At 46.5% G+C, this 11,628-nt stretch overlaps 1 protein-coding gene across 1 annotated transcript in view; it reads right to left on the bottom strand.

Annotated features, from left to right (window-relative positions):
- Positions 1–1,045: 1,045 nt before the first annotated feature.
- Positions 1,046–11,628, bottom strand: part of LOC146190795 (HHIP-like protein 1) — a 21,240-nt gene continuing 10,657 nt past the window's right edge. The window contains exons 3-6 of the mRNA XM_084600237.1: positions 10,040–10,193; positions 6,047–6,180; positions 5,691–5,870; positions 1,046–1,128 (exon numbers count right to left, since the gene is read on the bottom strand). Coding sequence (XP_084456363.1) covers positions 1,046–1,128; positions 5,691–5,870; positions 6,047–6,180; positions 10,040–10,193 — 551 coding nt within the window. The remainder of the gene's footprint in view (positions 1,129–5,690; positions 5,871–6,046; positions 6,181–10,039; positions 10,194–11,628) is intronic.

Consider the following 11,628-nt stretch of genomic DNA (forward strand, 5'->3'; position numbering starts at 1 on the left):
CACCTGTAAAGTGAACGCGAACGTCAGCGTATTAAATTTGTTATCACTGCCAAAATGAGGAGAAGCTTCTTTATGTATCCTTAAGAGTTGATGCAGTAGCGCTGTCGTATGGACATCATGCGTTGTTGTTGAGTAATGGTTATAGTAATGCTAATTGCTAGTGCGAGGAGCTAAGCAGTGCTACTTAGTTGTGCCAATGCTACTGCAGTGTAGAGTGTGGTTGCCGTTCAAGGAACCAAGTGGTTGCATAAAACATTTAAACTACTGTGCTAAAACAGCGATCGTCAGTGGTGTATAAATACCATGTTTGGGAGAAAGAAAATTAAAAGATGCTTCTCAGCGTTCAGGCACGTAGCATGCCAGATTTGCAACCGAAACGGTAGCCGTTCGATTCCAACTCGACCACATTTTTCTTTACCCGCAAGAGTGATTTAATTAGGCACTCCGCAACAGCTGCAGATTGACGGAGCGACCTTTGACGTCATTACTGCGCTGACCAATCAGGATATTTTGTTGCGATGCCGGGGTTTTCGGCGAACGTGTCCTGCAACCCTACCTCATTAGCAAGCACTTAGATTGCTTGCATCGAACTTTCAATGAATCCAGCAGTCGCATCGTGGACGCAGTAAAAAATGCGCAAGCAAAGTCAAGAGCTCGGGTGTCACATGCAAATCCCAGTTCTATTCAAGACACGCTCGAACATTTGCACGTTGTACATCAACGGCAGCGAGGACACCGAATCACTTGCAAACGCAACATGACAATGAGAGCACGTGACAAACATCTACAGCCCAGATAACGCTTATCAACAACACCTGCAGCACGTTGCGAGAGTGGGCAGCAAAAGAAAACAAACTGCCGACGGAACGAGCAGGCGACAGTAAGGCGCTCGTCCCCAGGTCGGCCTCGAGCAGCCCCGCCACAACGCTCCTCTCGCATGACGTGCAGAGAGGGGTGTATCAGAAGATTGTATCGTTGCGTGTATACAAAGACGTGTAGGGTCGCGATAATGTGTCTGCCTTGGCGGACCTCCAGGAGCGGTGCTCTAGGGAGTCGCGAATGCTTTCACCAGTGCCACCACCGCCGTCAGGATGACCGGTGCCAAGGCGACGTCTCCAAACGCGTGGCCTGCAATTCGATAAGAAAGCAATGGATCATGTGAGTGGGCACAATGCGTACGTATAGGGCCTGCGGCTTTGGGCACTTGTCCCGTGAACGTCTGCCAAAAGCACACGTCCTCGTCCAAAGTAATAGAAACTGTTGCTGTTAATAGGCGGAATCGACGCGGCTACCCATTGTGTCGAGCGCACAGCTCTTATAGTTTATAAGTGGCGCTCTACTCGAGTTGCGGCTCCTGTTGCGCGCTGTCTCTGTGAAGTGTGTGTATGTCATGCAATGTTACATAATACGTCGAGATAAAAGGAAGAAAGGAGGCCTGTAGGGCCTGATTCGAAAAAAACAAAGGGTGAGAGAAGGAGGTGAGATAGCTTTTTGTATATTTGTGTAAAATTAAAAGGAAATTATCTGACACCTGATGTTCGTAAGCACAGTCGCATTTATCCGGTGCGTCGAAAAATCATTTTACTAGATTTCAAATGCTCTGATGCGCAGGAAGAATCACGCATAATAATTCCACATATCTTTGGTTCTACAGCGTCGTTTCAAGCGCAGTCCGATCAACGAATCAATGACAGCTAAACGCATGCTCAGTAATACCGTAGGTATATTCACTACTAACTTGGAATGGGAGCAGCTAGGGATAAGGCTAGATGGAGAATACTCAGTAATCAGCGATTTGCCGACGACATTGCCTTGCTAAGTAACTCAGGAGATGAACTGCAAAGAATTATTCATGACCTAGACAGGAAAAGTAGAAAGGTAGGATTGAAAATCAATAGACAAAAGACTAAGGTAATGTTCAACAGCCTCGAGAAGGAACAGCAGTTTACGTTAGGTAGCGAAGCACTGAAAGTAGTAGGCGAATATGTCTACTTAGGACAGGTAGTAACCGCAGATCCGGACCATGAAAAGGAAATAACAAGAAGAATAAGATTGGGAAGGAGCGCATTTGGCAAGCACTCGCAGATTATGACTAGCAGCTTACCGGTATCGCTCAAGAGGAAAGTAAACAACAGTTGCATCTTACCTGTACTCACCTATGGGGCTGAAACGTGGAGGCTATCAGAGAAATAACTCAAGTTACTGACATTCTAGTGGAAATCGAGAAGAAATGGGCATGGGCAGGTCATATAGTGCGAAGATAGGATAACCGATTGTCGCTTAGGGTAACAAACTGGATTCCAAGGGAAGGAAAGCGTAGCAGGGGGCGGCAGATAGTTAGGTGTGTGGATGAGGTTAAGAAGTTCGCAGGGGTCAAGTGGATGCAGCTAGCACAGAACCGGGTTAATTGGAGAAATGTGGGAGAGGCCTTCGCCCTGCAGTGGGTATAGTCAGGCTGATGATTATGAACTACATATTTGTGAGGGCCCTTGGTCGTGACTACCTGTATCTCTCTCTCTCTCAAACACACACACACACACACACACACACACACACACACACACACACACACACACACACACACACACACACACACACACACACACACACACACACACACACACACACACACACACACACACACACACACACACACACACACACACACACACACACACACACACACACACACACACACACATACACACACACACACACACACACACACACACACACACACACACACACACACACACGTACACACACACACACACACACACGCACGCACGCACGCACGCGCGCACACACACACACACACACACACACACACACACACACACACACACACACACACACACACACACAGTTGATTTGATGAAGGTTTGACGTCTCACATTTGCACATCACATGACATATTGAATACGCGGGTGACCGAAGAGTTTTGTGGCAATGCGACCTGCCCCAATACGACAACATATTGTTTCCCGGTAACAATATGAACAACGTTGAATGCTGCCACGCTCGACGACGCATAACATTCATAACATACATACCACACATACAATTACTACATGTAACACTATCATTTAACCCACACACAATCGCATGAAGTACTGCTGCATTGCCACATACGCCTATTCGCTTGAACAGAACCTTTCATCTTCCCATTGGATCTACCTTCCGGTCTCCCTCCTTTCCCCTAGAAGAAAAAAGAGGTAATTCCTTTTATTTGCCACCTGTCCCCAATGACAGGTGGAAAGTTGCATCTGGTTCTTACTTGTACCAACCCCGGCCGCCGCGGTGGCTCAGTAATTAAAGCGCAAGCGCTAGGTCGCTGAAACTAAGAATGTGGGTTCAACCCTGACCGCAGCTACCAGTTTACATGTAGATGATAGGCATGGGCGCCAGTGTGCTGTGAAATGTCTGTGCACGTTAAAGAATTCCAGGTGGTCAAAATTTTCGGAGACCTCACTGCGGCGTCCCTCGTAGACTGATTTGCTTTGGAACGTTAAACCCTTCAAACCAACACAAACTTCTGGATCTTTCCCCTTAAAGAAAATAGAGCTTTCTCCCTCTCCTTTGCCAACTATAGCAGATCGACTCTTCCATGTGGACACCCTGGCAGGCGACTCTATGCACTCTGCCAGATGGCAGGTACGTGGCAAGTGTATACGACCGCACCGGCTTTTATGGCGTAAGCCTTTCAGGCTGCGAAAATGTCCTTGGGAAGTGTTCGCATGAAATATTTGCACGAACTTAAGAAAAAATATCTGTCGCCCCCAGGAATCGAACTGCTATTCCTCCGATCCCCAGACTACTCCGGGTAGGGGTAAAAAGTATTGAAATGTGTAAAAAGAACGCCTGCACAGCCTGCTGTGAAAACTTTCGTTTTTGAATTGCATGTAGGGGTTCTGTCTGTGTAGACATAGATGGCAGAAAAAGAAATATTTTTGACATGGGGTGCGAATTGTATTTTGCGTAGAAAGCTGGAGACTGTCGAACATGTATTTATAGATTTTTGGGACGGGGTTTTCTTTTGGCATGTCCTAGAGCGAACTTTGCACAAATATTTCCCTTTAAGCCTTCATGGAATTAGGTTTTTAGCTGTAAAAAATGGTTGGTTGGTTGGTTGGTTTGTGGGGTTTAACGTCCCAAAGCGACTCAGGCTATGAGAGACGCCGTAGTGGAGGACTCCGGAAATTTCGACCACCTGGGGTTCTTTAACGTGCACTGACATCGCACAGCACACGGGCGCCTTGCTTTTCGCCTCCATCGAAAAGCTGCCGCCGAGGCCGGGACTCGATCCCGCGTCCTTGGGAACAGTAGTCGAGCGCCGTAACCACTGCGCCACCCCAGCGGGGTAGCTGTAAAAAATGGTGGCGGCGTTCCGTATTATATCATAATGCTACAGGGCTTGTATGGTGTGTGGAAACGCCAAATGGCTGTTCGTCATGCTGATTGTCATATCAGGTTGGTTGGTTGGTTTGTGGGGTTTAACGTCTCAAAGCAACTCAGGCTATGAGAGACGCCGTAGTGGAGGACTCCGGTAATTTCGACCACCTGGGGTTCTTTAACGTGCACTGACATCGCACAGCACACGGGCGCCTTGCCTTTCGCCTATCCTATCCTAGAGTGTTATGGTGATTCTGTATAACAGATAATTATGTTTTGAAAACTCAGCCCTGTGTAGCTGAGTTTATCATTGCATCGGAAAAAGTTATGAATTTGAACGTTTTGTATTTGCAGGTATTGAATGTAAACCAGCTCACTTTTGAAAAATCGGCCAGCCTGTAGTGTTTGTGAAATAAAGACAATAAAGATAAATAATAAAAACTAGGCCACACTGCACCCCTGCCAAACCGATCGTAGTTCTCCTCATCTAGAGTGACGATAATAGCAGCGATGACAACGACGATACAGTCACTGCCGATGATAATGATGACAGTAGCGATGGTGATTATGATAGTAGGGACAACAATGACGATGCAGTTGGTCAAAGCAGTACCGTAAAATGTATTACGTCATTTCCGCTCTTGGGTAGACTTCAGCGCAGTCTAGTAATTTTTTTTTACCCAAAAGGCTCCCTTATGCCGTAAAAAAGCTTTCGGAAGGGAAAAATGAAATATGTATAGACAAATCGTACTGGACATGACATGCATACATCTAAGTTTCTAAAGTAGTGACTAGAGTTTACGCAAGCTACTTCGTGTGCGTGCGTCTGACATAACTGGTACTGCCGTTAAAGAAACACTGTTTATTTTTATTTTATTTTTTTCTATCGTCACAATGTTCTCTCAGCACTGCATTATGCAGCAGAAACTTGGTTTTGTTTATGCTATGTTGTGCTAAGGCTCTAAGGGAGGCCGTCGTGGAAGGCTCCGGAAACATGCACTTCAGGGAGTACACAGATGCCTCGCTTTTCGACTCCATCGAAAAGCAGCAGCCGTGGCCAGGATTTGACCTCACGTTCTTCGGATCAGCATTCGAACGCTCCAACCACTGAGCCACCGTGGCGGAGGTTGCTGCAGAAGTAATCGATTCAAAAGTTCAAAGGTTATGGTCCATGGAGACGGCCCTTGATATTGCACAACTAAGATGACATCGTGGAGCGCAGTTGACGACTCAGGGAATCGGCCCTCTCCGCCAGCTTGCACTGCTCGTTTTCTGAGCCGAAATGGGCAACGTCGCACGCAAGACGATGCATATCTTAGAAAAACCGACAAGACAGAGAACAGTCTGAAGGACGGAATTCCCCCGACCTTGAGAGGAAGGCTCCCGTTGCGTGCCGCAGTTGGGGCCCATAAGTCGGTAGACGGCTCCTTTGGGTGCGTCATTTCTCAGGTCCGTGGTGGTCAGTATCAGCGGTTCATCTGCGGTGACGTACAGCAAATTCCAGGGTAGAATAAGCTTTAATTTCAGCTTTTTTTAATTATCAGATCAAGGAATAAAAAACGACTTATGGCCACACAGTATACGTTAGTGTAGAGAAGAAAACAACAATAAAAAAACTGGGCATACATAGTGATGCCTCATTGGTGCCCCCTACCGTTAGCGTCGGTTCCTATTGCGAGCACGTAGAAGGATTCCAAACTGTTGTGCTCAGCGTCGCACGCTTCGAGGCAGATGTCTTCGGAGATCCACGTGCTCTTTCCAGCCACTTCGTGCAGGGCGTGGAGAGACCTGCATGGGCAGCGATGACTAAAAAAACGTCGCTTCGAGCAAAAAAAAAAAAAAAAAAAAAGAAGAAGAAAAAGTAGCGTAGAAACCTTACTTTTTCTTCCCCCGCACCTTTAGTCGACGTTGTAGTCAAACAACGGCAAATGCGAAAAACTGCTTGCTTAAACAGTGCAGACAGAGGTTACGTAAATTACTCCTGCGGTGCGTGCCAACTGGTTAAAAGTTAAAACTAACCAAGCTTGTTTCTTAGCTTATACATCGGAGCCCTTGAGGTGACCCTTTGAGTTCCACGGCCAGGAGAAACCTTGCCCTCACCTTTCGAGAGCTTTTGGCCTTCTCTATTGTTCGCCAAAAAGGCGAATCCTGCTGCCTGGTTACTCTTAGCAAATACGGGACAGCTTTTGTCAAAAGTAAATCATCCGAAGAGTTTGCTCCAGAGCAGTGTAGAGAGCGCTCCGGGAAGCCCTTAGGTAGAGGCGAGAACGAGAGCTGCTCCCACCTTCAAGCGATTTGGAGCGTATGGCGATGCCTAACAAGATACATATGGTATACAGTCCAGAAGGAAATGTCTTGGGATTCATTATGCTGACAGATATATTACCCTATCTTCATGTAACGTGTCCGCTGAAGCTACCAACATAAATTTTAGAATTCAACAGAATTCTCTGCACGGATACGCATGCTGCAGCGCGTTGCGTGATGGCTGTTTATGCGACGCCTGTATGCCAGCGGCAATGGGTTGTATTCCACTGCTTCCGGAAAAGATAAGTTTTATTTTTATTTTTGCACCAGTATTAACAAAGAAGACATGTCTGCTGGATCAGGATGATCGAGAGGCCTGCTCGTAAGGCCTGCTGCGGGTATTTGAGCCCTGGTTTTGTTGAGACCTCGTCATCGGTTCACTTGGATCACGTTGTTAGATGATCAATCTTTCGTTAAGTTTTTGCGGACGTTATTGATACTTTGCTCTTGGACAGGGGTTTCAGCTGCCGCATTGTCAGTTCGCATTGGCTATAAAAGCTGCCGCGACCCTGTTCTGGCACCCGTGTTCATCACTGCGCACGGAAGAAAGCAGAATGGGGAACAGAAAAAAAACTATGTTACGGAGATTTGACTGCTTTCAAAACGTAAGGGAAAAGAAAAAAGAACAACGCCATCATGCAAAATGACAGCAGTTGTTTCTACAGTCAAATTTAGGATAGACAGCATGGGCAAGTTTGTGTTTAGTTGCGAAGACTCAGCGCCAAACCACAAGGACAAAGGTAGAGCAGACAGCACCAATGCTAGTGTTTGTTTAATAGCAAGCCTGCTTTCCTGTCGTCCTTGTGGTTTCTCGCTAGTGCTATATGTCTTATCGTGTTTGATTGTCTGCTCTCCCTTTGTCCTTGCAGAAACCACAAGCGCCAAGCACAAGGACGAAAGAGAGCGAAGACAACACAAACACTAAACAATAAGAAGACAGCATTAGCGCAAGACCACAAGGATGAAGGTAGAGCAAACAGCTCAAACGCTATAGCGTGCGTATATATAGTCTCCCTTCGATCCTGTGCTTTCGTGCGTTTGCGTTGTCTTTGCTCCCTTCGCCCTTGTGGTTTGGCACTAGTGCTGTCGCACAGTTTATAGTGAGACTGGTATTTCTCAATACAACTGATTGGCTTAGTTCGGTTTATGGATTGAATCCCAAAGTCACTCAAGCTGTGAGAGACGCCCCAATGCAACTAAATTCAGCGTGCAGAAAACGTCGCGACAGTTCCACGCTTATATGTCCTTTAAGCTCACGGTGTTGTGTGTCTTTTTATAGTTTTTACTGTCCCATAAGTTGTTTTTCTTCTTGTTACTAATTTATTAGAGTTTGGTTTCTTGGGCAGTTCCAACTATTCGCACTTTTTATGGCTACTGCTCTTTCTTTAGATGTGTATTGGGCACTTGCGATGCATACTTGCCACTTTTTGTGTACTTTTTATTAAACTGTTGCTCGCGGTGATGTGTGTCTTGTCGTTATATTCGCCCTGTATAATTGTAATTGTTTTTACTCTTTGCCTTGTACTGCGCGTTGTATTTAACTAATTGCTCCTATTGTACCTACTCTGTGATTTTGCCCCCCCGCCCCCCCCTACTCAATGCCCTTCTGGACCCTGTAAGGTATTTTGAATAAATAGATAAATAATTAAGCAGTTGCTTCATTGCTGCCCTGGCCTTTTCAGCAACAGCTGCTTATCTTCAATTCGTTGTAAAATATACACGCTCAAAAATTATTTGTCAGCCTACTTTATTTTTTGAACATGCAGCGTAATGACAACGGCAGACAATTGATGAACTGATGAAGGGTGGCAATTTGGCTTAGTTGGTTCACTACGCACGGTGCATGAATACAGTGCAAAACGACGCCAAAACAAAGGGAGAAAGGCAAGCACAAGAGCAAAGACTTACAACTGAGAAGCGTTTTATATTTTTTTCTTCTTTCTAATCCAAAAAAAAATATTGGTAGAAAAATGAAAAAAAAAAAATAAAGATACCAAATGATCTCAGGAACAAAACCAAAACCCAAGTTATTTTTTTCAGGAGCGCGATCGAAAACGAGCTTTCCACTTAATGTCCGTCGGTCAGACATGACGCTGTCCTAATGACCGGCTCTGTGAACAAGTAAATTCAATGATATTGACACGGGAAGCAATATTCTGATTCATTTAAGCAACAGCTAGATGGTCGATACCCTATAGTCCAGGGGTCCGCTGATGCGGATCCCTGATGCGGATCCCTGATGCGGACTTGCGGACTTGGCGGTCCAGGTTGTCGCTGGTTAGGGACGCTTCCCATTGTTCGTGTTTCGGATGTGGCGCTATCAACCTTTTGTCAGGTTCGTCCTGATATTACTAAGAGGTATGGTAGAGCGTGGGGCTTGCTCCGTACCAAGGGCAGCAACTTGGGTATTTTGTGGAACTAATTTTGTTTAAAATATGAAGATAAAAAAACATGTTGGTCTGTATTTTCGTTCCGTCTATAGCATCCGAGAAGAATATATAGTCGTTTGTGTGATGGTAAAAAAAAAAAAAAATCTCTTCTTTCTAGCCTGTCATCATACGGTTAATGCAATGAGAGGGATGGGGTAGGGATGCGGATCCGCCCGGTTTGGGAGAGCTCGGGATAGATCATTCGCCAACTCGTTTCTAACAAGTACTTGGCGTCCAGTTGTCCATGTTCGAAACTTTCGTCACTGTCCATATGAAGGGACAGACTTGTGTTAGATCGCCTTCAGTCGCGCTCGTAAAAAATAAACTGCCATAGCTTAATTCTCCTGCTCCTTAATCCGTATTATTATTTTATTTTTTCTCTTTTGGGTTTTGTACATGAGTACATTTGTTGTCTTTAGTTTATTGTTCGACCACCGGTATTTATTGGCTTAGGAAGAAGAAGAAAAAAAGAAACCAGTCTTCACTTGGCATTCTAAGCGCTTGTGTTTGTCTTTTTTCCTGATCCTTCATGTCGTTTGCGCTCTATTCGCGATCCAGCGGATGAAATTCATAACTAGTGATTTGAATTGCCAACTGTCTTTGAACCGACAACCAAGGTCACCACCACTCCCCCCCCCCCCCCCCCACCCACCTTTTTTTTTTTCTACCGAGACGTCCTCTGTGTTGCTCTTGAATTTTCATATTTGCCTTTTGTACTCCACTCCCCCCTCTGGTCATCATCATTGCCTGAAGATGCTCGAGAGATCCCAATTCCGCTTTTAAGGCCTAGACTGTTAAAGATTGTCGTTGATTTGACTGTGTACGTGTATTTTTGTGTAATATCAAAGTGTGTTTGAGAGTGAGCCCTCAGTGTGTTTTCTGCATGGGCGCACCGCAACAGTCCTCCTCACCCGTGCACGAAGTCTGCGTAGAGGAACTTTGTCCGCAACCGGGGCAGCGCCCTGCCACCGTATACGATGCCCCCGACGATGGCCTGTCCGCCACTCTTGGTGTAGCGGAACACAGGGGCACTGTCAACCGCGGCGACCACCAGGCCGGCGCCATCTGAAGAGGAGAATGAGGAGAGCGCGCGGTGATAAAGGGCCGATCAAGCACGCGCCGCCACCGTCTTCGGCCCTCTCATAAAAAGTGGGCCACTCTTCGATGCCGCCCCGCTTGCGTCTTCTGAAAACACGCATCCCCCTCCCCCCTTTTCTTTTACAGTCTCCTTGCTCGCATCCCCTGATCCTCCCAGCTCGAGTGGTGCTCGGCTCTCGATCGTGCATCCTGCACAGCAGATAACGAGACTGCTGCTGTCCGACGAGCACGCGCGCGCGTGCAATGCGTCACAGTGCGACGCAAGACTGCGGCCAGTCAAAACAAGACGCCTCGTCCGCAGCATAGACTCGGGAACGGGAGAGGGCATGGATTTATTAGCGAGCGCAGATAGTGGCGTATCTCTGGAAAGTTTGATTTGGCATCTTCATTTTTTCTTTTCGTATCGACTTGTGTTGTTTTGATTTCAGACTTGGTGCCCGGAGTGCGCGTGGATGGAAAGAGCCCACGCGCGCGCGAAGCACGAAAACACTCTCGCGATACAGGTGCGCCGACCCGCTACTGTGGCGTCACGCGCTCGATGGAAAATACGGTGAAGTGTGCGATTTCTCGGAAGCGTGCTTCCCACGACAACCTGCTGCTTCGGCGTAAAGCAAGAACAAAAAAGTGGGGCAGAGAAGTAATCCCAGGACGATAAGTTCGCTGCTGAAGGAGGGGAAATGTTTTGGTCCGTTTGATCGACATGACGGCGACTATGCCGTGATGCGCGTCAGGATAGCTGGGACGGACGTAGTTAGGTTTATCGACCTCGATTAGAACACATTTCTAGGAAACTCCGACCGACACCGTTTCTAATATCTTTCGTAAGATACACGGTCCCGGTAATAGGAACAATGGATCTGTTTGGGGTCTAGAAATGGGATTACGACCGGAAAGACAGTTGCTTCTCAGAGTAGAAATCAAGCGGACCCGTTGCGCCGTTCCTTGCAAAAAGAAAAATGTTTGATAAAACGGAGAGTTGAAAGCGTTGATTCTTGCTTGGTATATCCGCTTCGTTCCTTTTGCACCATTTCGCTCTATATTAATTCAGAGCGAACAGACTGACTTCAATCATGGAGAGGAAACGTGTGTGTACGTCTGTATAAGCGTTTGCATATGTGCATAGGAGCACGCGGGTTCTCATAACAGGAGCCCAACCACACATGTAGAGTGCTTGAAAACGTCCATTTTTCTTCTTTTATTCGAGATTTTCAACATTTTATTCATTTCGAGTGTATAGGGGATCCAGTTCGTGTAATCAAGTTATTCGCCGCGCCCTATAATCTGAATCACTTAACACAGGACAGCGCTACAGTAAACGGCTTGCTTTCGGAAGGGGAGGAGGAGGGGGCATGAGAAAAAAAAATAAAACAGACGCAACTAAACTAAGGAATTTTATGACGAG

The sequence above is a fragment of the Amblyomma maculatum genome, chromosome 4 (genome assembly GCF_055883805.1).
Source record: "Amblyomma maculatum isolate TAMU_Amacu chromosome 4, ASM5588380v1, whole genome shotgun sequence".
Lineage (NCBI taxonomy): Eukaryota > Metazoa > Arthropoda > Arachnida > Ixodida > Ixodidae > Amblyomma > Amblyomma maculatum.